At 43.5% G+C, this 24,911-nt stretch overlaps 2 protein-coding genes across 3 annotated transcripts in view; one reads left to right on the top strand and one right to left on the bottom strand.

Annotated features, from left to right (window-relative positions):
- MEX3C (mex-3 RNA binding family member C) overlaps positions 1-9,166 on the top strand; it is a 29,525-nt gene extending 20,359 nt beyond the window's left edge. The window contains exon 2 of the mRNA XM_082241862.1: positions 7,851-9,166. Within this exon, the coding sequence (XP_082097988.1) occupies positions 7,851-9,079 (1,229 nt within the window). The 3' untranslated portion in view covers positions 9,080-9,166. The remainder of the gene's footprint in view (positions 1-7,850) is intronic.
- A 10,767-nt stretch (positions 9,167-19,933) lies between these two features.
- SMAD4 (SMAD family member 4) overlaps positions 19,934-24,911 on the bottom strand; it is a 30,898-nt gene continuing 25,920 nt past the window's right edge. For both annotated transcript variants that reach the window (XM_082242010.1, XM_082242009.1), the window contains exons 11-12: positions 23,512-23,650; positions 19,934-22,613 (exon numbers count right to left, since the gene is read on the bottom strand). In XM_082242010.1, the coding sequence (XP_082098136.1) occupies positions 22,402-22,613; positions 23,512-23,650 (351 nt within the window). In that variant the 3' untranslated portion in view covers positions 19,934-22,401. The remainder of the gene's footprint in view (positions 22,614-23,511; positions 23,651-24,911) is intronic.

The following is a 24,911-nucleotide window of genomic DNA, read 5'->3' as shown; positions in this document are numbered from 1 at the left end:
CCCAGCCAAGGTCTTCCTGTCGTTGCCCTATCCCTCCCCTCCAGAGAGAGGGATTCCTCGCCCCCCAAACATGCAAATAATATGGAATTATAACAAGAATAGGTTTTAGATAACATGGCGGTCAAGCTTAGAGTAGGGCATTTTAGCACCCCACTCCGTGATAGATGGCTATTGCCAGTTATCCAAGGTGACTTGAGTCCCATCAGGGGGGAAAGCAGAGTATAAATAAATTTATCATCATCTTCATCATCTACTATGCCCCATCTCCTTGTATTTTCTCTTTCAACCATCCTCTGCTTCCATTGACAGCCCCATTAAATGTCAAAATCTTTTGAAAGCATCTATGTTGAAAGCTGAGTTTATGTAAAACAAATGCATGCAAATATGCTTAGCTAAAATAATGTATTCTAACACAGAGTTTGCACTTTCCTGGCAAATAAAACAACATTTGTGCGCTGCATGCATCCTACTCACAATACGAGAGAGAGAGAGAGAGAGAGAGAGAGAGAGAGAGAGAGAGAGCAGGATCAGCTCAACAGATGCAGAAAGTATCAACTAGCTGATTTGAAGGATAAATCTATTATTATGGAAATATAACCCAGGATACATGTAGAAAAGTTTAAAACTACAAATACTGCACAGATATGGGGGCAGTGAGGGGAGAGGAGTGGTGAACCTACTCAAAATCATAGTAGGAGCAACCTCAATTATTGCAAGCAGCTTCCAGTATTAAATTTTCCTAGTGATGTGAAGAGCTTGATAATAAGCATCTATCAAGGAAATACTGCTCCAGCCCTAAGGAATGTATAAAAGAAATTCGGCCAGAAAGAGGGGTGGGCACATCCCATTTATATTAGCAGCAGCAAAAAGCACATCGCTCGGCGCAGTAACCTTTTGGACATGGCTTTGAGAGAGGGCAAATAGATAAATCCATTGAGAGTGAGGGCAGTCCTGCTATGTTCCATCTCAGCCACACCAGCATGTTGTCAACTTCGGCACCATCTTCCTCACTATATGATACCCACTAGGCAAGGATCATCAATGAGATTATTGCCAGGAAGAAAATTCTGTTTACTTGCTCATTTTGAGGATTTATAGCCCAACTTTTAATTGAGTGGATTAAATTGAATGTTTTCTTTTTTAATGGCATTGAAGGACTGAATGGCAATAAGCAGGATTTTTTTATAAGAAGAAGAAGAAGAAGAGTTTGGATTTGATATCCCGCCTTTCACTCCCCTTCAGGAAAGTTCACAGCACTGTGGGGGAGAGGAAGGTGCTATTTAGCTCTGTTCCCAAAGCAACATTTTCTCCCTGAGCATGAAGCTGGCAAACAATAAGGACCGCCCTAGTATGTAATTCGGCCAAGCTTTTACCTGTTTGTACCAGTGGTGGTAGAAGAGAGCTGGAAACAAAAGGCTCACAACTATTTTGAGCACTATTAGGGGTGCAAACAGTCTTGCAAAACTTAGGAGATAGATTGGAGGAAGAGATATAGGCAGAAAGAGAACTGATTTAGGGAATAGGAGCCTGCTCTATCTTATTCTCCCCGACCCCCAAAACCCCAATTTCCCTTCAAGTATTGCTCTTGGAAATTATTATCTCCAGGTGCCTGCTGGCTAGGGACTACTTAGAAGTGAAGGAAAATAATAAGAAAAACCTATTGGACCAGGTCAGTGGCCCATCTAATCCATCACCCTGTTGTCACAGTGGCCAACCTGGTGCCTTTGTGAAGCCTGCAAGCAGGATCTTAGCACAAGAGTAATCTTACCTGTGGTTTCCGTCAGCTGGTACTTCTGTATGGCTTCCAGAGTTCCCACCTCTGAAATGAATTCTGGAACTGTGCTCTGGGAAACATTGGCTCAAAGAGAAGGTGGAGGAAACAGCAAGATAGTACAGTGGTACCCCGGGTTAAGAACTTGATTCGTTCCGGAGGTCTGTTCTTAACCTGAAACTGTTCTTAACCTGAGGTACCACTTTAGCTAATGGGGCCTCCTGCTGCCGCCACGTGATTTCTGTTCTCATCCTGAAGCAAAGTTCTTAACCCGAGGTACTATTTCTGGGTTAGCGGAGTCTGTAACCTGAAGCATCTGTAACCCGAGGTACCACTGTACCAGCTAGCACCGTGGTATCTACAGCTGGACAATCAGATCACATTTTAGATCTTATTCCACCTACAGTGGTTGCTTATTTGCTTCTGACCACTTTAATGCCAGTGTTAACCTTTAAAGCCCCTACCAACCTAGGTTACCTCAAGGACTATCTATTTCTGTGTAAAGGTGCCTGATTTTTAAATAAATGTCAGAGGACATCTCCCTTTCTATTACAGTGTTAGTCAGGCAGGTACAAGACACAGGATCTTCTGAAAGCACCAAAACTATGAGATGCCCTTCTTGTGGAGATTCATCTACTCATAAACTTTTCATCACAAGCTTTTAATGCTTAACAATTTGCTGCTTTTAGGGATCGTTATGGACTGCCGCTTCTAACGTGATTTTTTAATAGTGCTGCTATTTTTAGTACTTTATCAGCTGTAATTGTATTCTACAGAAAGGTAGAATATAATTAAAATTAATAATACTGAAGGGTCTGCTTTTTGCCTTCAGCAGCAGCCTAGACACCATTCACTGAGCCATCTTCCAGAGGAATCTGGGTCCCTGGATCTTGCTGCATGTCATACTGGACTGCTGCAGTGGGGAGAAGCAGCACTGGTCTTGGAAGGAAACCCGGGTCTGTTTTACCACCTGAGAAGGCTAAAAGTAAATAAGAGTCTGTCTTGCTTCTTCTCCAAACTTCTGGAGACTCTGGAAAAAGGGGAAGCTGGTAATGGTGATCTGGAAAGAGGGATTTGCCAAGCATTCAGGGCGTGGACACATATTTCCGTACACAACCTCCATATCTCACACACTGCTGCAGGAGCACCACAGATCCACCCAAGCAAATCAGACCAAAACTTATGCATCACAGAGCATCGTACGTATAATGCCAGCCACAGTTGGAAACAAAATGAAAGACTTTATTTGTCTGTGGGTCCTATCCAAGTGGGTCCTATATCCGTGACGGGGTGAGTTCCCGTTGCTCGGTCCCTGCTCCTGCCAACCTAGCAGTTCGAATGCACGTCAAAGTGCAAGTAGATAAACAGGTACCCCTCCGGCAGGAAGATAAACGGCGTTTCCGTGCGCTGCTCAGGTTCGTCAGAAGCGGCTTAGTCATGCTGGCCACATGACCCGGAAGCTGTACGCCGGCTCCCTTGTCCAGTAAAGCGAGATGAGTCCCGCAACCCCAGAGTCGGTCACGACTGGACCTAATGGTCAGGGGTCCCATTACCTTTACCTTACCTATCCAAGTGACTCTTACAAGGTTCCCAGAAAGCTACTTAAAGCAAACAGCTTCAAGCTGACCCAATCACATAGTCAAGCCACGTGAAGCAGAAAAGCTAACAAAAGTAGTCTGGATCAACAGTCAATCTGAGCAGAGAAATTCTTGTCCAATTCTAATTAGTGGTCAGTGGTGAAAAATGAGCCTATGCTAACTCCCTGGGCAATGGAACTTCCTGAGCAGTTGCATTGGAAGGGCAGACTGCAGTATAGTTTGCAGGCTGCTGAACATGGGACTAGGTTTATTTTTATTCACAAGTATGGTGATGGAATATTTCACCTAGCAAATAACTAGTCAGCTCCATTTGTGGAGGGGGTTCTCCAACAAATTCTATGGTCAGAAAGGGCAGCAGTGGTGCATAATGAGTATCATGGTCTTTCTGGGAAAGGGCAATGATTGGTTCTCCTGGTTGTATGAGGGATTTGGCACTGAGTACCTAAAGAGAGTTTTCACATACACACGCACACCAGAGAGTAGACAAAAGGTCTTACAAATAGAGGTTGATCGAACCAGAACCCTGACATCTCTTAACTGCACATGGCCAAAGACATTGTTATCTTATTACCTGAGAAAAAAATTCCAGGGCTGTGATTCAGGGAGAGCGGGGTACAAGACTTGTAATGTAAAAATCAGCAAAATGTTAAAAAACAAACCATATATATCTCTTTCACCTGGAAACTTAGTGAATCATGTGTTTCATAATTTGAGAAATCTCAAAAGAAGCAACAAAGGCTCTGTACCACCCACCCTTAGATTATAAAATCTACATTGAGACCATCCAAGATGGGTGCAGTAGGCACACATCTTGAATTCTCTACAGTCTCTCTCCCTCTCCTTCCGCAGTAGGTAATGGGCACAGCTTCTGTCTTAACGGTTAGTGTCCTCCCCTTTTAACTATGTCATCAACACATCACATGGATATTCAAGGATAAAAGGGAAAGGACCATAGGGCTTGCACAAAGTGCACCTTGCAGCATGCAAGCTCCAAGCTCTCCCCACCCCCTTCAAAGATGCAGTGAGGGATTGACCTTGGAGGACATGCACCCTCTGGTCCAACACCCAGTGGCCCAATTCCCTCCTTCCTGAAGCATTGTTTTAGCTACAAGGGGAATGGCCCATTCACAAGTTGCAAGAGGAGCAGAGGCTTTGCCTTGGGAATGCACTTCCTCTGAGCCCAATACTTCACTCTCCTTTTCCACCCATGAAATGCCCACATATCCCAGTTTGTGGTACATTTAGGCATAGTGGTATATATTTTGCATGTACATACCGAAGAAAATTACAGCAGCTCTGCACTCCAGTCCTGAAAACTATCTTTGTTTATTCCCTCCATCCTTCTGCACATACCTGGCTGACTTGACTTGGGCATCCTCAATGTGATCTTTCACCTATAGAAATAAGAGGAATAATGAAAGGGGGGTGGTAAAGTATCAATTAAAACAAAAACAAAAACCACTTGAGAGAAGGACTGTCTTTGCCTGCCAAGCTTTTGCTTTTACTAAAATTGTTCATTTTTGTTTAGAACGATGGAAATATTCAACTCGCAGGCAGGCATATCTGTACATAAATCTTGGTGACTACATTGAAACACAATGTAGTCTTTCGGTGTTCCGCATCCAGAACTGAGCATGTAGTTCAAGGCCTCAGATAAGAAAAAACAACTTCCCGTGGGTGGATGTTGGTTTGTTTGTACATAGTTACACTACCTTGTACCGGTAAATAGTGTGGTAGTTGGTTCTCATAGTTGTAGATCAGTAGCCCTAGGTTTATTCATGACCTGTGTGTATTCTTTAACATCTGTTTGAGCGTGTCTGGCGACAATATCTTGCTAACAAATCAGCACTGCACAGTTTAACTCAGTTTTTCCAAGCATCAGATCTATTCTGTCATCACAACAGAAAATGCATGTGGCAATCTCTCACATGTCCAGGGATTTGGAAACAAGGTGTGGGAGATTGTAAGTTTCCCTCCTTTATAGCTTTGGGCCTCAGCATCCAGGACAGTCTGTTAGAAGCATAAAATGTACCAGTAACTCACCCTAGCTTAATACTTTTACCAGGCTATTAGATGGCATGTTGAAGACGTGATTTAATGGAGAAGACAAGGAAGGCAGCAGACACGAAGGTCAGCCAGTGGAACTACAGAAGAAGGTTAATGGCCTCTGTTTTGGCCTGGCTGCCTTTACAGTAGTCTATTGCATCTGTATCTTGCTACCAGTTCCTTACAAGCTAAACTCATTTAGCATTGATTGATGACGCATTCAGAAGTTTCAGGTGTCGGAGGCTGCGGCTTCCTCTCGATTGCTGTTTCTTTCCAAATAACAAAGGAGAGATTGACCTTGGAGTCTGTAGAGTCAGCTTTCCTGTAAAAGTCACTTTAAGGGAAAACTTTTTAACGGTCTCATTGTGTTGGCTTTTCACATAATAGATCGGGACTTGGCATTTTTCAGTGACGTTCCGAACCGCATGCATTTCTCTTGATGAGAAACCTAAAGCCACTAAATAGGGTGTCTTCAGCTTGGGAGGCTTAATTCTGTACTGTACTGTATATGTGATGTTTTAATGGTACAACCCTGCATGTGTCTACTCAGAAGTAAGTCCCATTGAGTTCAACAGAAATGTCTTATTTTTGGCAATCTCTGTTCCGAAAATTCACAAATTCCAATTTCAAGTAAACCCTTTGCCTAACTTTTCTAAACCAAGCTAAGTGGGTAAACTTTGTCAAATATAGTGTATCCCACACTATCCACCCTGTTATATTTCTGCACACCTTGAATTTTTTACTTTTAAAAATTTATTTGCTACCTCAGTTGGAGTTGTAAAATATTAAGTTGCCCTCCAATTCTGTAATCTTCAGATGATATTATGTCCTCAGTGTATCTTAGAATAAGTCTTACTGGTGATGGCAATAATGTAAAGGTGCGCAGTGATTCTAATCTCAACAATTTCCATCCAGTTCCCTTCAGAACCCCACCACATATGAAAGAAACATCCTCTGTGCTGGAAATGCACTCACTCTGTCATTACCCTATTCATTTTTGCTTAATTTTAAAGGATTTAAATGTTTTTTGTATAGAACTTTATAATGATTTTCCTTTAAAGCAGTAGGAATTGAGATATTAGAGTTTTTTTTATGAAAATAGCTTCACCACCCCACAATAATTATTCCATCTAGCTTTTAAACCTATCTATATTTGCTTTGCTTTCCTCAACCATTATGCTCCAATATATTTTAGATAAATATTCTTTAGAGTTCTGTAATTATGATGTTAATTTTTCAAACCTTGTTGTCTGTTAATTTCATATTGCCTTATAAGGTCTTCTAGCAGGTGCATTACTTGAAAACATTCAAACCACTGAATTCTATTATTCCATCTTGTGCCAATTATTAAATACTGCAAGACTTAGCATTTTATTTGGGGGGGGGAGAGTGATATTTAACAAAAACCCACATTTTCCTGGGCTATGAAATTGTAAATGTTATTGTTGAATATAGTTACAATATATATGCCACCAAGCAATATCTGCACTCAACTAGAACTGAACATTTTCCCAGTTAATAAGAAAAGATTATATCATATAATTAACAGAGATATCAGATGACCATCTAGCGTAGTTATACCTTTATTAACACCTTTAATAAGATCTCCAGACCATGTTTATTCTTTTATCAATAGTAACTCTTGAGAAGGCAGCGCCATACTATTATTGGACCAAACTTGGTTTGTTTATTAATTTCAGAGAGTCTTCTCTGGGTGTGCTTTTTGTTGCTCACTCATATGTGGTTATGTTGCTTTTTCTGCTTCTGTTGACCTTATATGGGTTTACTCATTTTATTGTAAACAGCTTTGATATTCTTTGATGAAAAGCAGCATATTGAAGAAAATTAAATCTCTTGTTCAGTTAAATAACCTTCATGTAGCTTCTGTTTAATTGCTATATACGGAATGGAATGAAACTGTCTGCTGCACCATTGATCAATGTGTTTTTGGCTTCAGCTAATTACTTGGAAAAGATTTCTTTGAAAACCTAAGTGCACTGGCTTTAGAGGTTGTTCCTCACTCCGCGGAGGAACAGAACAAATGCAGAAGTCAACAACTTGTATTAGCTTAAGACAATGATTTGGAAGAGGATTGTAAATAGTCACTAGCCAGGCAAGGAGGCTTTTCAAAAAGTTAGCTGTCTTTTTCAAATTGCAGTTTGGTATGGATGGGCAGGTTGCTAAAGGTTTCTGTGAGTTTAGTTACTTTGTGACTTAACTGCCATGCTTCCTAAGCACTTGTTCTCAATAGCAACCTTCTTTAATTGGGTAATTGCTGTTTTCACTGTAATGGTGTGATTTTGCACTGACCGAACGGTGGGGAGAGAGAGCTGTTGAGGATCAGAGTGTCAGCACAAAGCGATTTTTGCTTCTTGCGTCTTTTTCCATTCAAGATTCTTCACTAAAGCACTGATATTTGTGCTTTCTCCACGCAGGTTGCAAAATAAAGGCATTGAGAGCCAAGACAAATACCTACATCAAGACCCCTGTCCGCGGAGAAGAACCCATTTTTGTCGTCACTGGGCGCAAAGAAGATGTAGCCATGGCCAAAAGGGAAATTCTTTCTGCTGCTGAACACTTCTCCATGATTAGAGCTTCACGCAACAAAAATGGCCCAGCGCTGGGAGGACTGTCTTGTAACTCCAACCTACCAGGCCAAACTACAGTCCAGGTCAGGGTGCCTTACCGTGTCGTGGGGCTGGTGGTTGGCCCCAAAGGCGCTACAATCAAGCGGATCCAGCAGCAGACCCACACCTACATAGTTACTCCCAGTAGAGACAAGGAGCCAGTCTTTGAGGTTACCGGTATGCCTGAAAACGTAGATCGTGCTCGCGAAGAGATAGAAATGCACATCGCCATGCGCACTGGAAACTACATTGAACTGAACGAAGAAAACGATTTCCATTATAACGGTACGGACGTGAGCTTTGAAGGAGGGAACCTGGGATCTGCCTGGCTTACTTCCAACCCAGTACCTCCTCCAAGCCGCACTAGGATGATTTCTAATTACAGAAACGACAGCTCCAGTTCTTTAGGAAGCGGCTCCACTGATTCCTACTTTGGAAGCAATAGGCTGGCTGACTTCAGCCCCACAAGTCCATTCAGCACAGGCAACTTTTGGTTTGGAGAAACGTTGCCTTCTGTAGGTGCGGAGGACATTGCAGTTGACTCTCCTGCGTACGACTCCTTGCCGACGCCTTCTCAAACCATCTGGACACCCTTTGAACCCGTTAACCCGCTCTCCAGTTTTGGTAACGAACCTGCTAGTAACGTGAAGGCTCCACGGAGAGGGAGTCAGCCATCCACTCCTCGCCTGTCGCCTACATTTCCCGAAACCTTGGAACATCCGCTGGCAAGGAGAGTCCGAAGCGATCCACCCAGTACAGTCAGCCAAGTTGGCCTTCCGATCTACATCCCTGCTTTTTCCAATGGTACCAACAGCTACTCTTCTTCCAATGGTGGCTCCACATCTAGTTCCCCTCCAGAGTTGAGAAGGAAGCATGACTGCGTGATATGCTTTGAGAACGAAGTAATCGCTGCCCTGGTTCCATGTGGCCACAACCTATTCTGCATGGAATGTGCCAACAAGATCTGTGAAAAAGACGTACCCACGTGTCCAGTTTGCCAGACAGCTGTTACTCAGGCGATTCAAATTCACTCTTAAATATATAGAGATATTATATATGGACTTTTTAAACTCTTAATGGCTTGGATGTAATGGTACCCCCTAAGTAAACTTATAATGAACTCAGACTGTTATTGGGCTTTCTTGAGATTAGGCTAATGTTGTTTGAAAGGCATGTACTCTCTTTTTTTCTTTTTCTTTTTTGGAAAAGGTCTGTACAGTTTAACACTAAGCCTAGCCAGTCTTTGTCCATTTTGGTTGCAGCTGTGGCACCTGTAGCAAAGTTCTGGAATGAAGTTGTGAGGCGATAGGAGGGTCAGGAACAGTTTCAGAACAGAATGGAGCGCGAGGCTTCGCAGGTCGTGACAGCAAAAGCCTGACACAGCCCTGAATGTAGAAACTGTCGGTTTATAAGAGGGAAGGGTACAAAGGATTATCAATGTATCAAACACACTTCCAAAGCTGCCTTCTTTACACTGCCAGTTTTTCAAAACAGGTTTGGGGGCGCTTCCTCCCCCCCCCCCCACTTTACAACATAGGCTTAACTTACCTAATGTTGCAAATAATTTTATGATGCACAATTTGATTTCCTGGCATTCAGCAAGTAGCGTAGCGGTAACTTTTATTAATGTGATCATTGTTCATAAGGGGACAGGGGACAGGGCAAAATGGTATGAGTTGACCGCCACTTCCTCCAATATGCAAATGGGGCATCTTAAGAGAATCAGGAATGTGCGGGTCTTCCATTGCTGAAGCGTGGGAAAGTCTGCCTTGCCTCGATCAGTGCTAAGGGACGCAGGGGGGGCTCCCAGCGCAAACAGAGAGTCCGTCCCCTTCCACAAGTGGCTGGCCTCCCCATTCATTTCAAGGGAGGGAGTCAGTCTAGAGTTTTGTATCCATAGATTGGCTCACCCCGTTGAGAGTGGGGGGACCCCTCTGCTTGCACTGGAGCTCTCTGTGTTCAACCTACACCACACATGGAATCCATGTGAAGAGCTGCGGTGTTGCGAGCAGCCCACCAAATGTCCCTTCCTTCCCCCTCCCACCTTCTCCCCCCCCATCTGCTTCAGAGGAGGCGTGTCTGGTGGACGGACAGCTGTCGGGTCATTGCACCCTTTGTATCTGATAGCGAGGATGCTAACATTCCATTGGCTAGTTTGATCAAGCTGTTCTTAAATTAACTATTTTAGAGAATATCAGAGTTCAAAAAATGTGAATCATTTTTATGTTTCAACCATAACTTGCACATTATGTGAAGCATGTATTTTATTTTTAGTAATGTAAAAGGGGGGGGGACGACGACGACAGAGAAGCAGTCACATTCATGCTCTTGTATCATTCATGAGAGCAGCTGCGACTGTGGCCCAGCGAGGGGTTTATCTCATTTCAAAGCCACCCATCTTCCCCTTTGCAAGTCAATACGAGCTTCTCCCTGTTCCTTTCCTTTGTGTTTTCTTTACATTTCAACCTGTGGATGTTTTCTTGCTTCTTCATACTCAGAATGTTCCCAAATCTGTGCTGGCATTTGAAAAAAAGAACACTCAGAAGTTCTGGTGGATTTCTTTATTTTTTTATTTCTATCTTTTCTTTTCCTTTTGGAGCAATACCTTCCCGAGTTGAAACAAACAGGTTCCCCACTCCCCTCAGTATAGCAAATTCTATGTGTATTGAACTAGTAAATATACAGAAATCTTTATTTTTTATTTCCACTTGAAAGGGTTACATTTCGTATTAAAAGAAAAAGTTTACAGATAACGGTTTTTATTTTATGATTTTTTTCAGTATAAAAGTTGCCTTGATGGCATATTATTATTATAATATTATTATATTATGAAATGCATAACTTTAACGCTAACAGCTTGTAGGATAGTTTAAATGTCAGTATTGAAACCTTAACCTTTAGCTGCAGTCTTGTAGATATGAACAATCTCGTTCACCGAGCATGTATTTTGTACTCTTGCATTGTACACTGCAACTAATAAGCCAAGGAGTCGACAGACATTAGGTGCGTGTACCGTTTCTATAAACCACAGACTCAAGAATGACAAAGCTCTCAATATAGTTTAGTATTTGCTAATTTTACTACACTCTTTTTGTTATGTATATGTAGGGAGGTCATAGGGATTATAAATTCAATTTGAGTAAATTTAAAAAAAACAAACCATATATTTTATGATAAAGGGCCTTTAACTTATGGTGGCCAAAGCACTGATATTATATATTTGCTGTAAAGAGAATTATAAGAGTTTTATTTTTCTGATATTAAAAGTTACTTAATAAAGACTTGTTTCCATTAACTTGAATGTTTTCTTGACTTCACTCTTTTCATGGTTTGCATGTCGCCTCATGTTAAAGGACATATTAGTAACCTGTAACTGAAGAGTTCGTGGAGGGTAACTGGTGCACTGAGAAGAAAACAAGGGAGGCAATCAAAGAAAACATCTCCAGCTTACACTGTTACCTTGTGTGCACACAAGGGCCATTTACCTCCCAATGCCAAGGTCAGCCGAAGACATATTGGCACTCAGGTGAACCACAAAATGGTGCCTCCTGCCAGGGAAGAAGGGCTGAGTGAAGATCTACATCAGAAACAAGAGGGAAATACAGATCTGCATTTGGAACACAGTGGGATGAGACCAGTACAGTGGTACCTTGGGTTAAGTACTTAATTTGTTCCGGAGGTCCGTTCTTAACCTGAAACTGTTCTTAACCTGAAGCACCACTTTAGCTAATGGGGCCTCCTGCCGCCGCTGCTGCACGATTTCTGTTCTCATCCTGAAGCAAAGTTCTTAACCCGAGGTACTATTTCTGGGTTAGCGAAGTCTGTAACTGAAGCGTATGTAACCCGAGGTACCACTGTAGTGCCTATTCACCAAGAGGTCTTCAAGGTGCCTGCTGTAGCCATTGCTGCCACCATGGCAGCAGCGGCAGTAGGCAATACATTCCTTGGAGGTGGCAGGAGCTGCTGCCACTGTGGATCCTGCTGACTGAGGCGGTCACCTTGCCTCATGGATGGGCCGGCCCTGCCAAATGCCCTCAGAATAGAAAACCAGGTGGCACTCGTTGCTCCAAGGTGGAAAGCAGACTTACCCACTCTATAATATTGCCAGGAAACTGATTTCTTTTCTCGCACAACGGACTTGGTACAGCCAGATATCTCAACAATGTGTTTGAACCATAGCTGGGTGGATTGTGCAAAGGAGGCATTGTTGTGGAAGACCGTGGCCATTTTGGTGTGGGATTCAGTCATATTATCAGCAAATTCAGGCTGCCCAATCATAGTTTGGGAGGGCTTGCGCAAGACACCCACTTTTCCCGAAGACTGGAAATTTTTGTGAGAAGGAAATGGATAGGGAAACAGTGGTCAGTGTGAAATGGTCCGGCTTCAACACAATAAGGCTTCAACCAGTGTTGGCTAGGGTTACACTCCCCTTGAAGACTCAGGCTTGTAGTTTGAATGTTCTGGATTTCTCCAGCTTTCAGTGCTGGCCAGGAATGTGTTTGCACAATTACAACTCGTGCAGCAACGAGTTTCCTTTCCTTGCAATGTTGGGTATGGCCATGGCTATGCATGCCTTAGTTACATCCTACCTGGACTACTGTAATGTGCTCTTAAGTGGGACTTCCTTTGCAAAGTGTTCTTCACCTGGTCCAGAATGCTGTATCCAGATTGCGAAGATCCTCAGTTGAGCATCTTCTCTCACTCCCATCAATATCGGAGACACATTTTGTGGTGACACACAAGATCTGCAAGTGACCTGATTGTCATTTTCTTCCAAGACTTATTTTCCCTGTGTATGTGTTGTGGCATGTGCAGATGAGCAACGCATTTCAAACAGGACTTGGGAAATCACTCGGATGTTCATGAGTTGCCATATTTGATGCTGCGGCTGCTAAGGCAACGCACAGCTCTCTTTTGTAACAGCTTATATTCAAAGCAGTTGAGACTAATTACCTTTTAGCAACGTTTTGCTTTATCTCAGCTGTGGAAGAGGAATATTAAGTCAGATTCAAGTTCTTTCAGGCTTTAAAAACTGCAAACTGGAGAAACATGTCTTTGCATGCGTACATTGTCTTTTTCCAAAGAAAAGGCAACTGATCTAGACTAACAAAATCTACCAGCTGCTCCATACTCATTACGTATTAAATTTCTATACAGCCCTTCATGCAAGGATCACAGAGCGGTTTATAATAAAACAACACAAAAATACACAAAGTAATAAAAACAATGCAGTTGCATACACACATTTTAAAAGGATATAGAGAGTTGAATGAATGAACGACCTAGGAGAAGGGATTTGTCTAGAGATGACTCACTTGTGTAGGTAGAAACCAGTGTATAGGAAATTGTATCTGATAGTTGTCATGTGTGTGTTTGTGCATATTTGTTGGAATGTTGACAGTGCAATGCTCTGTCTCCTCGCAAGTAAGTCCCCTGAGTCGTGTGATTTAGGGTGCTTTTGACACAAAAAATTGTTGTGGAATCATTCGTGTGTGCACATTTGTGGGGGGGAGACCACAACAAAAAGTTATCCCATATCCCCCCCCACACACACACTTGATTCAGATTTACCATTTTTTGTTTTTATTTACTTACTGGATTTTTAGCCCCAAATAGCTGTAGGGCACCAGGGTGGTGTGCTAGACCTTTGATTTACTCATGCCTGGACACAGCAGAATGGACTCTCTTCAGAGGCAGCTTCCCTGGGGCATTTGAATGAATTGCACAGAGTTGCATGCAGCAGGCTCTCTTCAACACAGGGCATTGTGTGTGTGTGTGTGTGTGTGTGTGTGTGTGTTTACAATATACTGGAAGGGCTGAAGCATATGGGATTCGGCATAATTTAGGTTCAAATCGGGTGGCGCTGTGGGTTAAACCACAGAGGCTAGGATTTGCCGATCAGAAGGTCGGTGGTTCGAATCCCCGCGACGGGGTGAGCTCCCGTCGCTCAGTCCCTGCTCCTGCCAACCTAGCAGTTCAAAAGCACGTCAAAGTGCAAGTAGATAAATAGGTACCGCTCCAGTGGGAAGGTAAATGGCATTCCCGTGTGCTGCTCTGGTTCACCAGAAGCAGCTTAGTCATGCTGGCCATATGACCCGGAAGCTGTACGCTGGCTCCCTCGGCCAGTAAAGCGAGATGAGCGCCACAACCCCAGAGTCGGTCACTACTGGACCTCATGGTCAGGGGTACCTTTAAATTTACCTAGGTTCAAATCTGGCTGCAGGGACCTTTGATCTGTGATTGGAGCCACAGCAGTGCTGAGGTGTAGTGATACCTCAGGTTACAAACACTTTGGGTTACAAACTCCGCTAACCCGCAAGTAGTACCTCGAGTTGAGAACTTTGCCCCAGGATGAGAACAGAAATCATGTGCCAGTGGTGCAGCGGTGGCAGGAGGCCCCATTAGCGAAAGCACGCCTCAGGTTAAGAACGGTTTTGGGTTAAGAACAGACCTCCAGAATGAATTAAGTTTGTAGCCCGAGGTACCACTGTCCTTCGAACCTTTTCCTCCATGGCATTTCCTGGGTCTAAATCCTGCTCTTCCACCCCCCAGCTACTATTTCCCCAGCTGGAAGGGGCGGTGGAGAGCAATACAGACAGTACCTATTTTGTTCCTTGCCACTTGGCGCAGCCTCTTTTAAAAACCTGTTAGTGCAAGTTGTTCTTCTTCAGGTTTCAGTTGACTATCCCTCAGCTGCAGAAGTGCCAAATCCAATTACACCTTTCCATTCACAGAAAGGCTTTTGATCCAGAGACTAATGGAAGAGGATTTCCACCAATTTACCCTATAGGCTTTCCGCCCCCTGCCATCCCATCTGCTCCAGGACCGGAGGGGCTGGGGACCCTTCCAGTTCTGCACTGAAGGCGTTGGGGGAGGGTGTTAGGGGAAATAGAAATTGGCAAAAATCACCTCCCCTGGCTTGTTATCGGAGACCCATTACCTGAAAGGATTGGGAATCCATTGCCTACCTGCAATTTCAGGTTGTGCTGCTATAGCTGATTGGGCGCAAGGAGCCCACTTCCCCCACAGGAACGGACTTTATGTGATAAGGAAAAGTGACAGGGAAAAGTATGGGATGACAATGTCATCTAAACTCCCCACAAGCGAAGAATTAATACTTGCATCCAACATCATCTAATCTCTCCAGAAACAAATGTTTATGACTCCTCACATTCCACTTTTCTGCATACCAAAGGACTCTCCTTTTGTAAAAGGGCACAATTGCATCATGTGTCTAGTGCCCATGCAGGCAAATGTATGCAGATGAAGAATAAGGCATTAGGCCTTTGCTGCGGTTGGAGGATGGATGGCAGCTAATGGATTGAGATTGAATCCTGACAAGAAGTACTGTTTTGGGGGGACAGGGCGGGTGGGTGTGGGGGATTCCCTGGTCCTGAATGGGGTAACTGTGCCCCTGAAGGACCAGGTGCGCAGCCTAGGAGTCATTTTGGACTCACAGCTGTCCATGGAGGCGCAGGTTAATTCTGTGTCCAGGGCAGCTGTCCATCTGGTACGTAGGCTGAGACCCTACCTGCCTGCAGACTGTCTCGCCAGAGTGGTGCATGCTCTGGTTATCTCCCGCTTGGACTACTGCAATGCGCTCTACGTGGGGCTACCTTTGAAGGTGACCCAGAAACTACAACTAATCCTGAATACGGCAGCTAGACTGGTGACTGGGAGTGGCCGAGATCATATAACATGGGTCCTGAAAGACCTACATTGGCTCCCAGCACGTTTCAGAGCATAATTCAAAGTCTTGGTGCTGACCTTTAAAGCTCTAAACGGCCTTGGTCCTGTATACCTGAAGGAGCATCTCCACCCCCATCGTTCAGCCCAGACACTGAGGTCCAGCTCTGAGGGCCTTCTGGTGGTTCCCTCACTGTGAAAAGTGAGGTTACAGGCAGAGGGCCTTCTTGGTAGTGGCGCCTGCCCTGTGGAATGCCCTCCCATCAGATGTCAAGGAAATAAACAACTATCTGACTTTTAGAAGACATCTGAAAGCAGCCCTGTTTAGTTTTTAATGTTTGATATGTTAGTATGTTTTTAATATTCTGTTGGGAGCCACCCAGAGTGGCTGGGAAAAGTCAACCAGATGGGCGGGGTATTAATAATAATAATAATAATAATAATAATAATAATAATAATAATAATTCCACTCACTACAGACCCTCAAGTCTATGGTGAACTGTTGCTCATGTATAATTGGGCAACCATATTTGAAAAAAATGTTTGAACTAAAGGCACATGCCAACTGGTTTTTTAAATCTATGGAAGGCAGATTATGCCTTTAAAGTATTCTCCAGCCTTCCAAGAGATTTTGTCAATGTAGTTTGCACCTCGTAGTTACAATTCCCAGCAACTCTTAAACTTACAGTGCCCAGAATTCTTTGAAGCAGGAAATGGGCTTTGACTGTGCTTTAAAGGTCTAATAGGTCTAATATTTCCTAAAGTTTATTTTCATCTATTGTGCTTCTGTCCGGCTCTTATAAAAGAGGCTTCCAGTGATCTCTTAATCCCAGTGAGTGCTACTCCTGCCTTGCTCAAGCAATTCTACAGCATCTGCAGCTTCCAGACCATTTACTAGTCCCAAGGCCATAGTATTTTGAATTCAGGCAGGTGTACCTGAGGACAGAATGTACAATGAGAACCATCGTACATCAAACAACTCCCATAATTGGCCAGCATGACCACATCTCCAGTGTCATGGAGTCGGACACTGGTTTTCTTCCTATCTTGCTTTGTCCAAGCACAGTGCTGTTCTGAGTATATTTCCTGTTAAGAATACAACCGAAGTTGGAAACGGAGATGAGTCAGCCAACTTGGGCCTTGTTTTTCAAGGTGTGGCTATTGCTGTTCCAGAAAGGCCAGCGTCCTTGAAAACAGTCCGTGGGATAATTTCACCAGTGACTCACCTGTACTGCAAATAAAAGAGCCCAAAGGTAATAATTAATGGTATATTGCAACATCTGGATAATTGTCTGCTTTGTGGCTGATGTGAATGGCGGGAGGGGATAGCAAGGCTGCAAAGACTTCAGAGGCCTGCTCATTGTTAAAATCAATATTCAAGACCTACTTGACACTGCAAATTTAAGAAGTAGCTATCTAGTATAGTACTTAGGGTGGTGAAATCTTTGCTGATGCTTGGTGGTGTCATTAGAAAATGTTTAGCTGCTCAGGAAGCGATTGGACAGTCCAGCTTCTCTGAGGGAAGGGCACATTGTCCGTTTGGCTCGGCTGGGAAGAAAACCTCCAACACAGGCAGATTGGAAACTCAAGAGAGGATCTCAAGACCTATGGAAATAAAGAGAAAGGGAACTTCTAGGCAACACAGCGGAAGGATGAGAACACAGCAACTTGCAAAAAGGATAAGTGGAGAATGAGACTTGCCAGGTAAGGACAGGTAAGAGGGAGTGCTGAAGAAACTTCACAGCATGTAAGATGAAAAGTAGTTGCATGCTAGGGGGCAAGGAAGAGTATTTAGGAGTTTGGGCAAGAGCTAAAGCAGCAAAGGAAAGTGGGACAAAGTAGGCAGTGATCTGAAAAGCAAGAACCTGAGGGAAGAAGTATGTGGTGAAGACAGGAGTGGAAGAAAGGAGGAGCTAAGAACAGAGGAATGGAGTTATGTGCTGTTAGGAAGTGAGCAAGCAAGGGAGAGTTGGAAGACTGGCAATTATGGACCAGGGAGCCAAAGCAGAATAGGGTCGCTACAATTGGAAATTCAACCTGTCAAGGGAAGTCGGCTACGTGAGGTTTTTCACTGCAGTTTTGGGAGCTGACCACAGGTGTTTTTTTAGTGGAAGTGCTTAGATGTGCAACACACACATCCCTCTCACCAGCAGCCCAAAATACCATCTAAGAAGCGTGTAAAAATCCCAAGAAACTGAACTGCAGAACACAAGCAGTATTGACGTCTAATGGGCATGCTTGACTTCTGCTGTTTTCCCCAAGCCTTCCAAGTCTCTAATGTACATTGACAGCCAGTGTGGTACAGTGGTCAAGAGTGTTGGACTAGGAGCTGAGAGACCAGGGTTCAAATCCTTGCTTGGCCATGAAGCGCACTGGGGAACCTTGGGCCACTTACTGCCTCTCAGACTAACCAACCTCACAGGGCTGTTGTGCGGATTAAATGAGGGGGAGAACCATGTACACCTTGGAAAAAAGGTGGGATATAAATGCAATAAATTTATATTTGCATCTTCTATGCAAATAGAAGCAATGCTTCTATTTGCATAGAAGACGCAGCCAACAATTGAAAGAAATGGCATTTGTGCACCCAATACATTAATGTCTTGTCTTAAGGGTCATACTAGATGATTGCAAATAAAGCTCTCTTTCTTCATGAGAAAAGGACGAAGCAGACACATTTTATGAGACATTTCCTTCCAAACGTGGAAGAGTGAGGACACCTAGTGGCTACTTGCAATGTCAAGAGTTGTTTCAAGCAGCCCAATTATCATCAAAATTTAAAATCTGCCCCGATGGATCACAACAGAGCCAGCTTCTATTCTAGTAGATGCAAGACGTATCCCAAACCTTCTGGACATCATGGTTAAACAGGAACTTCCTGGCCACCACCAGCTGGCATACGGCTCACAGGAAACTCTGGGAGACAAGCTAACCTTCACCACAGGTCTCATTGGTCCATTTAATGGCATTAATCTTGCAGCTCTTGACCAAAAGATTTTTATGTGGGCATAAGCTTTCATAATAGGGACACGGGTGGCACAGAGCCTAGGACTTGCTGATCAGAAGGTCGGTGGTTCGAATCCCCGCGACGGGGTGAGCTCCCGTTGCTCGGTCCCTGCTCCTGCCAACGTAGCAGTTCGAAAGCACGTCAAAGTGCAAGTAGATAATTAGGTACCGCTCCAGCGGGAAGGTAAACGGCGTTTCCGTGCGTTGCTCTGGTTTGCCAGAATCGGCTTAGTCATGCTGGCCACATGACCCGGAAGCTGTACGCCGGCTCCCTTGGCCAGTAAAGCGAGATGAGCGCCGCAACCCCAGAATCGGCCACAACTGGACCTAATGGTCAGGGGTCCCTTTACCTTTTTAAGCTTCCATAACCACAAACCATCCAATGAAACATGTTTTAACTTTTTTTAAAGGTGCCCACAAGAATGCTTGTTCTTTATGTAGTCTGAGACAGACTTGACACAGCTGCACCTTTTAAGGATTTGCAAACTCATGCAATCCACAACTGCCATTTTCCCCACTGAGAACAAAGGTTTAAATTAAAACCACTTGGTACAATCGTATTGAAATCTGTGAAGACTAAATACCTTGGCTGATATAGACAAAAAGCAAGTTATCACAGCAGCTCAACATCTACAGCAGGTAAGGTGTTTTTCATGACCAAATAATGCAGAAGTGGGGCTGTTCCCCCAAATATGCATCTCTTACCAATTCCTTTGTGCAGCACAGCAAACTCTTATTTTCAGGCAATGAGTGTATGCTCCAGGGGGCGTTCTTGCTTGTTAAGAATATCCCAGCAGGTAATTATACACAGCCTATCTCTATATCTTATTTTGCAACAGGAGTGACATCAGCTCTGGAGGTTTTCGAAAATGGGGAGTGTTTTCTTTTCCACTTTGAAAGACCTAGAGCAGAGCTGTTTCTCAGGCAAGAATTTCACAACCAGGAAGGTGCCAGGACCAATAATTACCTCACAATTCTACAACTGCATTATGCAAGCACATAAGCACATATAGATCCTAGAAGCAGAATTCAGCCTGAGAATTTCAACTTTCACTTACTTACTTACTTATTTATTTATAAAGAAAAAAGTATCTTGTCCCAAACACTGTAAACAGAAGCAGGGGATAAGGGAGGTGTCCTATGCAGGTTTTCCAACATGCCCAGTCTCGTGACAGGAGGAGGAATTATGCAAAATAGGCAAGTATGCAAATTTGCTTTATTTCTATTAATTCGTACAGTTTGAAGCATTCCATTTTTCTTCACACAATTCTGGGTTTTCATGATATACATAGTCTCCAGGTTGGAATAAATTGTTTGGCTCCCCCTCCCCCCCGGGGCTACACAGGGTTCTCCATCAACCACTGACCCTTTAAAGTAGCCCAAGATGTATACGGAGGATAGACTTGGGATGGGAGCAAAATCTGGCACTCACACATACTCTCCCCACAAGGCCTCCCATGCTTTTTTTGAAAGAAAGCCAAGGCAACTGGTACATTTGCATCTCTGAAGTGAGACTCGCCTAGGAAAACCTGTCTGACTGCTTTGATGCTTCTTGCACTATTTACAGACTTGGAAAAGCTCTAGCACACATTGGGTTCCAGCTGCCCTCCACTCTGATGCCCTGGTGTGCTTGTCAGGCCCTACACTGATGACTAACTCATTCAGAGGCTACATCTGGGGTTGGGTTAACCATTCTGCTGAGCCAGATTTAGAGAAGCCCCTGTGTTTCAATTCAACATTTAAGAGCAGGGCAAAAAATTCTCTTCCAGGAATTGCAAAGTTTCAAACACCCACACCCCACCCACAAGATGCAAAGCCTTGTTTTATTTTATTTTGCTTAAGCGTGGGGGCGGGGAAGAAATTCTACATGAAGAATAAAAAATGCTGAGGACATAAAATTACTTAACTTCCATTGGGGCTGTCGCTCATTTAAAGAACTCTTTCATTGATTAATTGTATGGCTTTTAATTATTCAATTAAGTCTGCATACGTTTGCATAGGAATAACATAGTTTTGAAGAAAAACCATGCTTTGTCTTTAGGTTATAAAAACAGGCACCGTCTTACAGAGAACTCCTTTTTCAGGCAGCAGGGGAGAGGGACGCCTCCACTAAAATTGGAGGTTGCCGCCTACAGTTTTATGTACGCACTTATACTGACAATTGTTAACTTTAAAATAAAATAAAGAAGTTGCCTGATTAATCAGGACACCTTTTCAGATGATCAAAAGTTTTATAATCCTTTGGTTTCATAGAAAACTGGGGGGCGAGGCAGAAAATAAGTCAGGCTGAATTGAGGAGGGAGACTAATACAGACAGGAGACTCAGATAACAGGAGCTGGGTTGGGCATAGGGGAGAGATGCTGCAGGCCAGATGTGCTCCTCACTGTTCCGTATGCCTGCTAGCTATGGGAACTGCCAGTGTCCATTCCTGCCACCGTTTGTTCCTATAATACTGGATCTACGTAAAGGGGAAAGACAGCTGACACCACAGGGTTTGAAAGCAAGCCGGAAAGTGGAGAGAATCGCTCCCATTGCTTCCTGCAGAATTTTCAGGCAGAAACTTTATCCAGGACTCCGGATGAAAGGATTCAAAACGTAGGAAAATACTTACAAAAACTGTCGATAAATTTCTATCAGAGTGCTGAGAGTTTTTTCCAGTAGTTTTATTAACTAGAGAAAGCATAATATTGCATCTGTCATACAGCCAATACATTTGCAACTTCTACCTGAAATTCTCTATACAAAGTCAATGCAAATAGATAAAATCATTGATGGGATAAAGAGCTTAAAATAACCAAGAGGTATAAAAACAAGTTTGCCATCTTGCCCTGAGTAGAAATGTTAAAAAATATAAAATCTGGATTCTCGGCGATGCAACCATCAACATGATTATGAGGTTTTGAAATGGCACTCCAAGTGCAGTAAAACACATATTAATGCTATCTCAACTGTCCAGGTTTTACAGCCTTTTCACTGTAGCGGAAATCAGTTGGGAATAGTAATGAAAATATGTATCATTGCACACTGGTTACATAATTTAGCTGGCAGTTCTCCTTGCTGAATATTTTATGTTGCATTTACATTTAGTGCCAGCTTCGAAGCCCATCCATTTCTAGTGTGTTTCAAATGATTATGTGTACATAAATATTTCACATACAGAGCCTTGCTATGAGATGTGCCCCAGTGCTGTAGCCGAGTACAGCACCAGAAACCATCCCTTTAGAATAATCAACATGATTTTGCTCATTTGGGGTGGATCCAGCTAAGGGGCAGGCTGAATAAGTGCTTAAAAGGAGCCCCCCCCAAAATCCATGCCGCCAAGAGAATGGAGCAGGGGGGGGGTTCCCTTAATCAAGCCAAGTGAGATTTCCAAGGCCTAAGCACAGCAGTGATCACGCCAAGACCACAATCAAAACTTTGCTGCTTGGCGTCAGCTTCCCACAACTACAGAACAAGCCTGAAGGTGTGAAACTATTCAGAATTCCTGCAGGTTCTGATTTATTTTATTTTATTTCTGCTGAGAGCAAGGTGGCAAAGGCATTTTCTCTTTAAAACCTGGTTAAAAGATTAAGCAGAACGGAAGCAAAATATATCTTCCGGTTAATAAAATTGTATTTTACAATCCGCCATCCTCACTCTATAACAGCTAAGAACAGCAGCAAGGTCTCAGTCTAGGGGCTGGGGGTCTGCAATAGGCATGGTATGAAGAACTTCGTCTAGGAGCTGCAGGGCCCGGTGCAGGTGGATTTCGATCCAACACGGCGTCTCCTTAATGCTCTGCCTCGGATAATCAGGTCCCCAACCTTTGACAAAGCTCATCCTGAGGATGCACAGGCGGCGAAGGTCATCCACGCCAATTCCAGCTGCAGCTGACAAACCTAAAAAGAGCCAGGGACTACATTAAACACCCTTCTTAGCTTTCGGTTTCAGGTAAGCAATTTGCCAGCCTCAACCCAGCTTTCGAGTGGCTTGGGTGCTTATACAGCAACAATGCTTGCTGCCAAACACTTGCCAGATTTCTGAAAATATTTAAAATTTGTTTGCTGGGTGAGCAGCAACAGTTTCCAATAGTCTCAAAATGTTTGTGCTCTTGGCTAAGGAAAATATGCAACAAATGTGTAACAGATATTACTGTCCTATTAGAATTCTCAAGGCCTAAGGCCTGATGCCAAAGCTCAATTTAACAGAGCCTAACATTCCAGCAGCATTTCAGAAGAAACCTACACTATCCCCCCAAATCCATGATTCTTTTGTCCAATTTTGGTAGCAGGTCCTAGCTGGTGCTTACCAACCCCTGCTTCTGCCCTGCAGGGAACTTTTTTTAACCATCTTCCAGATTTAAAAAGCAGTAGGAGATATAGCTGTCTCATCTGAACTCCAGTTTCCTGCTTCATGACATTCCAAGCATTTATCAAAAAACTGCTGCACCATGTGAATTCCCATGGGAAAGGAATTCTGTAAATGCTTTCACACCCAGCACTCCTGTCAACTCACCATAGGGGTATGTCATGTTGAAAGGGGACAAAACAAATTCCCTGATGAAAAACAAGATAGACACGTGTACAGCTCAAGCCAGACATTGTACAAAGCTATGGTTCAATAGGGTTGCGAATCACGGTTTGTTTTGTCTGAACTGCCAAACCACAGTTCTATTAATTTGTCTGCCTCCAGAGGTCACTGCATCTGGAAACGGGAGTGATGAACAAAAAAAGAAAGGAAACAAGTGAACAACTATAAATCATGGTAGCTGGTAATTTACTTTTATATGCCACTTACTGATGGCTGGAGCGATTCCTCCTACAGATCCTGGCCCAGGAATATTTCCTGCAACTGCAGCAGCTTGAGCAGCAGCAGCAGCCTGTGCTGTAGCAGCCTGCTGTTGCATCTGACGGTGACACTGACGCAAATCGAACACCTTATTAAAAAAGAAACAGAAGAGATTACAAATTAGTCTTCGAAAGAACACCCACCAAAATTAAAACAACTGGGAATTCCCACCACTTAAGGCTTTCACAATGCAGAATGTGCAGGTAACTCAAAAAATTAGGACAAACTTGTCTGGCGAAGTTTATTTCTAGAACATAAAGCTGACTGTTCTCTCCCTTTGCTCTTCTCCTTCTAAGAATCTCCTTCTAAGATTCTGACGCCACTGGTTTGTATGCATTGTGGAAAACACAACAAGGGCTCTGCGAACTGCGAAGGCAGACACCAGGAATCATGCAGAAGAAGCCACATAAGTGTATTCTGTGTAGGGGTGGTTACTACATAGAGTAGCAACTGTTTGTTAAGTTCTTGCCACATACTTTAGGAACAGAAGATCATGGACCAGACTGAATGATGGTGGCTTCTGTGAAAAGGCACACGGGCAACTTAGGCGGCCAAATCAGACCAAACTATTTGTGCACATGAGAATTATAATGAATGGCTGGGCAACAACATAAACAGCACGCTTACACCACATGGTTTGAGGCTATTGAATGTTGGAGAAGCGACATGTTGGAAAGACAGAAGCACACACCCACCCGCCCCTGGGGAGGAAGCATTAAGGGTGGGGGTATAGGAGAAGAACGAAGTGAGGGGAAAGTGCTGAAGGGGGTGGAAGTGAATTTGGGGAAAAGAGTGGGGATCTATAGTAAATTATGTGGGAAACTGCAGCCCAACACAAGCATGCATGAGTGCTAGCTAACACATGAAGGTTTTAAGACCACAGAGTTCTGTTCCTAGTCTCAGCTAAGTCACACCCCTTCTCTTCCACAAGGGAAGGTGTTTCTATTCCTTTCTCAAACTCTCTTGTCGCCATGTAATCCACCAGGATGGATGTGTCTGAACTTGGTCCATGTTCAGACCACATGTTTGAAATTATATGCTGTATTTTGCACCCAAGAGTAATCTACCTGTGTTCTCCTTGCTGCTGCATGGAATAACACATGAACCACTTTTGGATTTAGTAATTAGAACATTTTAAACTTATTTAGAACAGTGTGTGGACTGCTCATTGCAAGAAGGGTAGAAAGTGGGGCAAGCATTTTATGGTAGACTAAACGGGATATGAAAAAGGGTTTAACAATCAATATTCCACCCTGTGCTGCTAGCTAACTGGAGAGTGTGCAAAGCCCCATGTTTTAAATCTAGACGCCCAGCCAAGTCTTTTGTTAAATACACGTGGGTCAGAACTA

This window comes from Podarcis vaucheri (genome assembly GCF_965113315.1).
Source record: "Podarcis vaucheri genome assembly, chromosome: 11".
Lineage (NCBI taxonomy): Eukaryota > Metazoa > Chordata > Lepidosauria > Squamata > Lacertidae > Podarcis > Podarcis vaucheri.
Note: the sequence above shows the minus strand (reverse complement) of the source record. Positions and strands in the feature narration are given on the sequence as shown.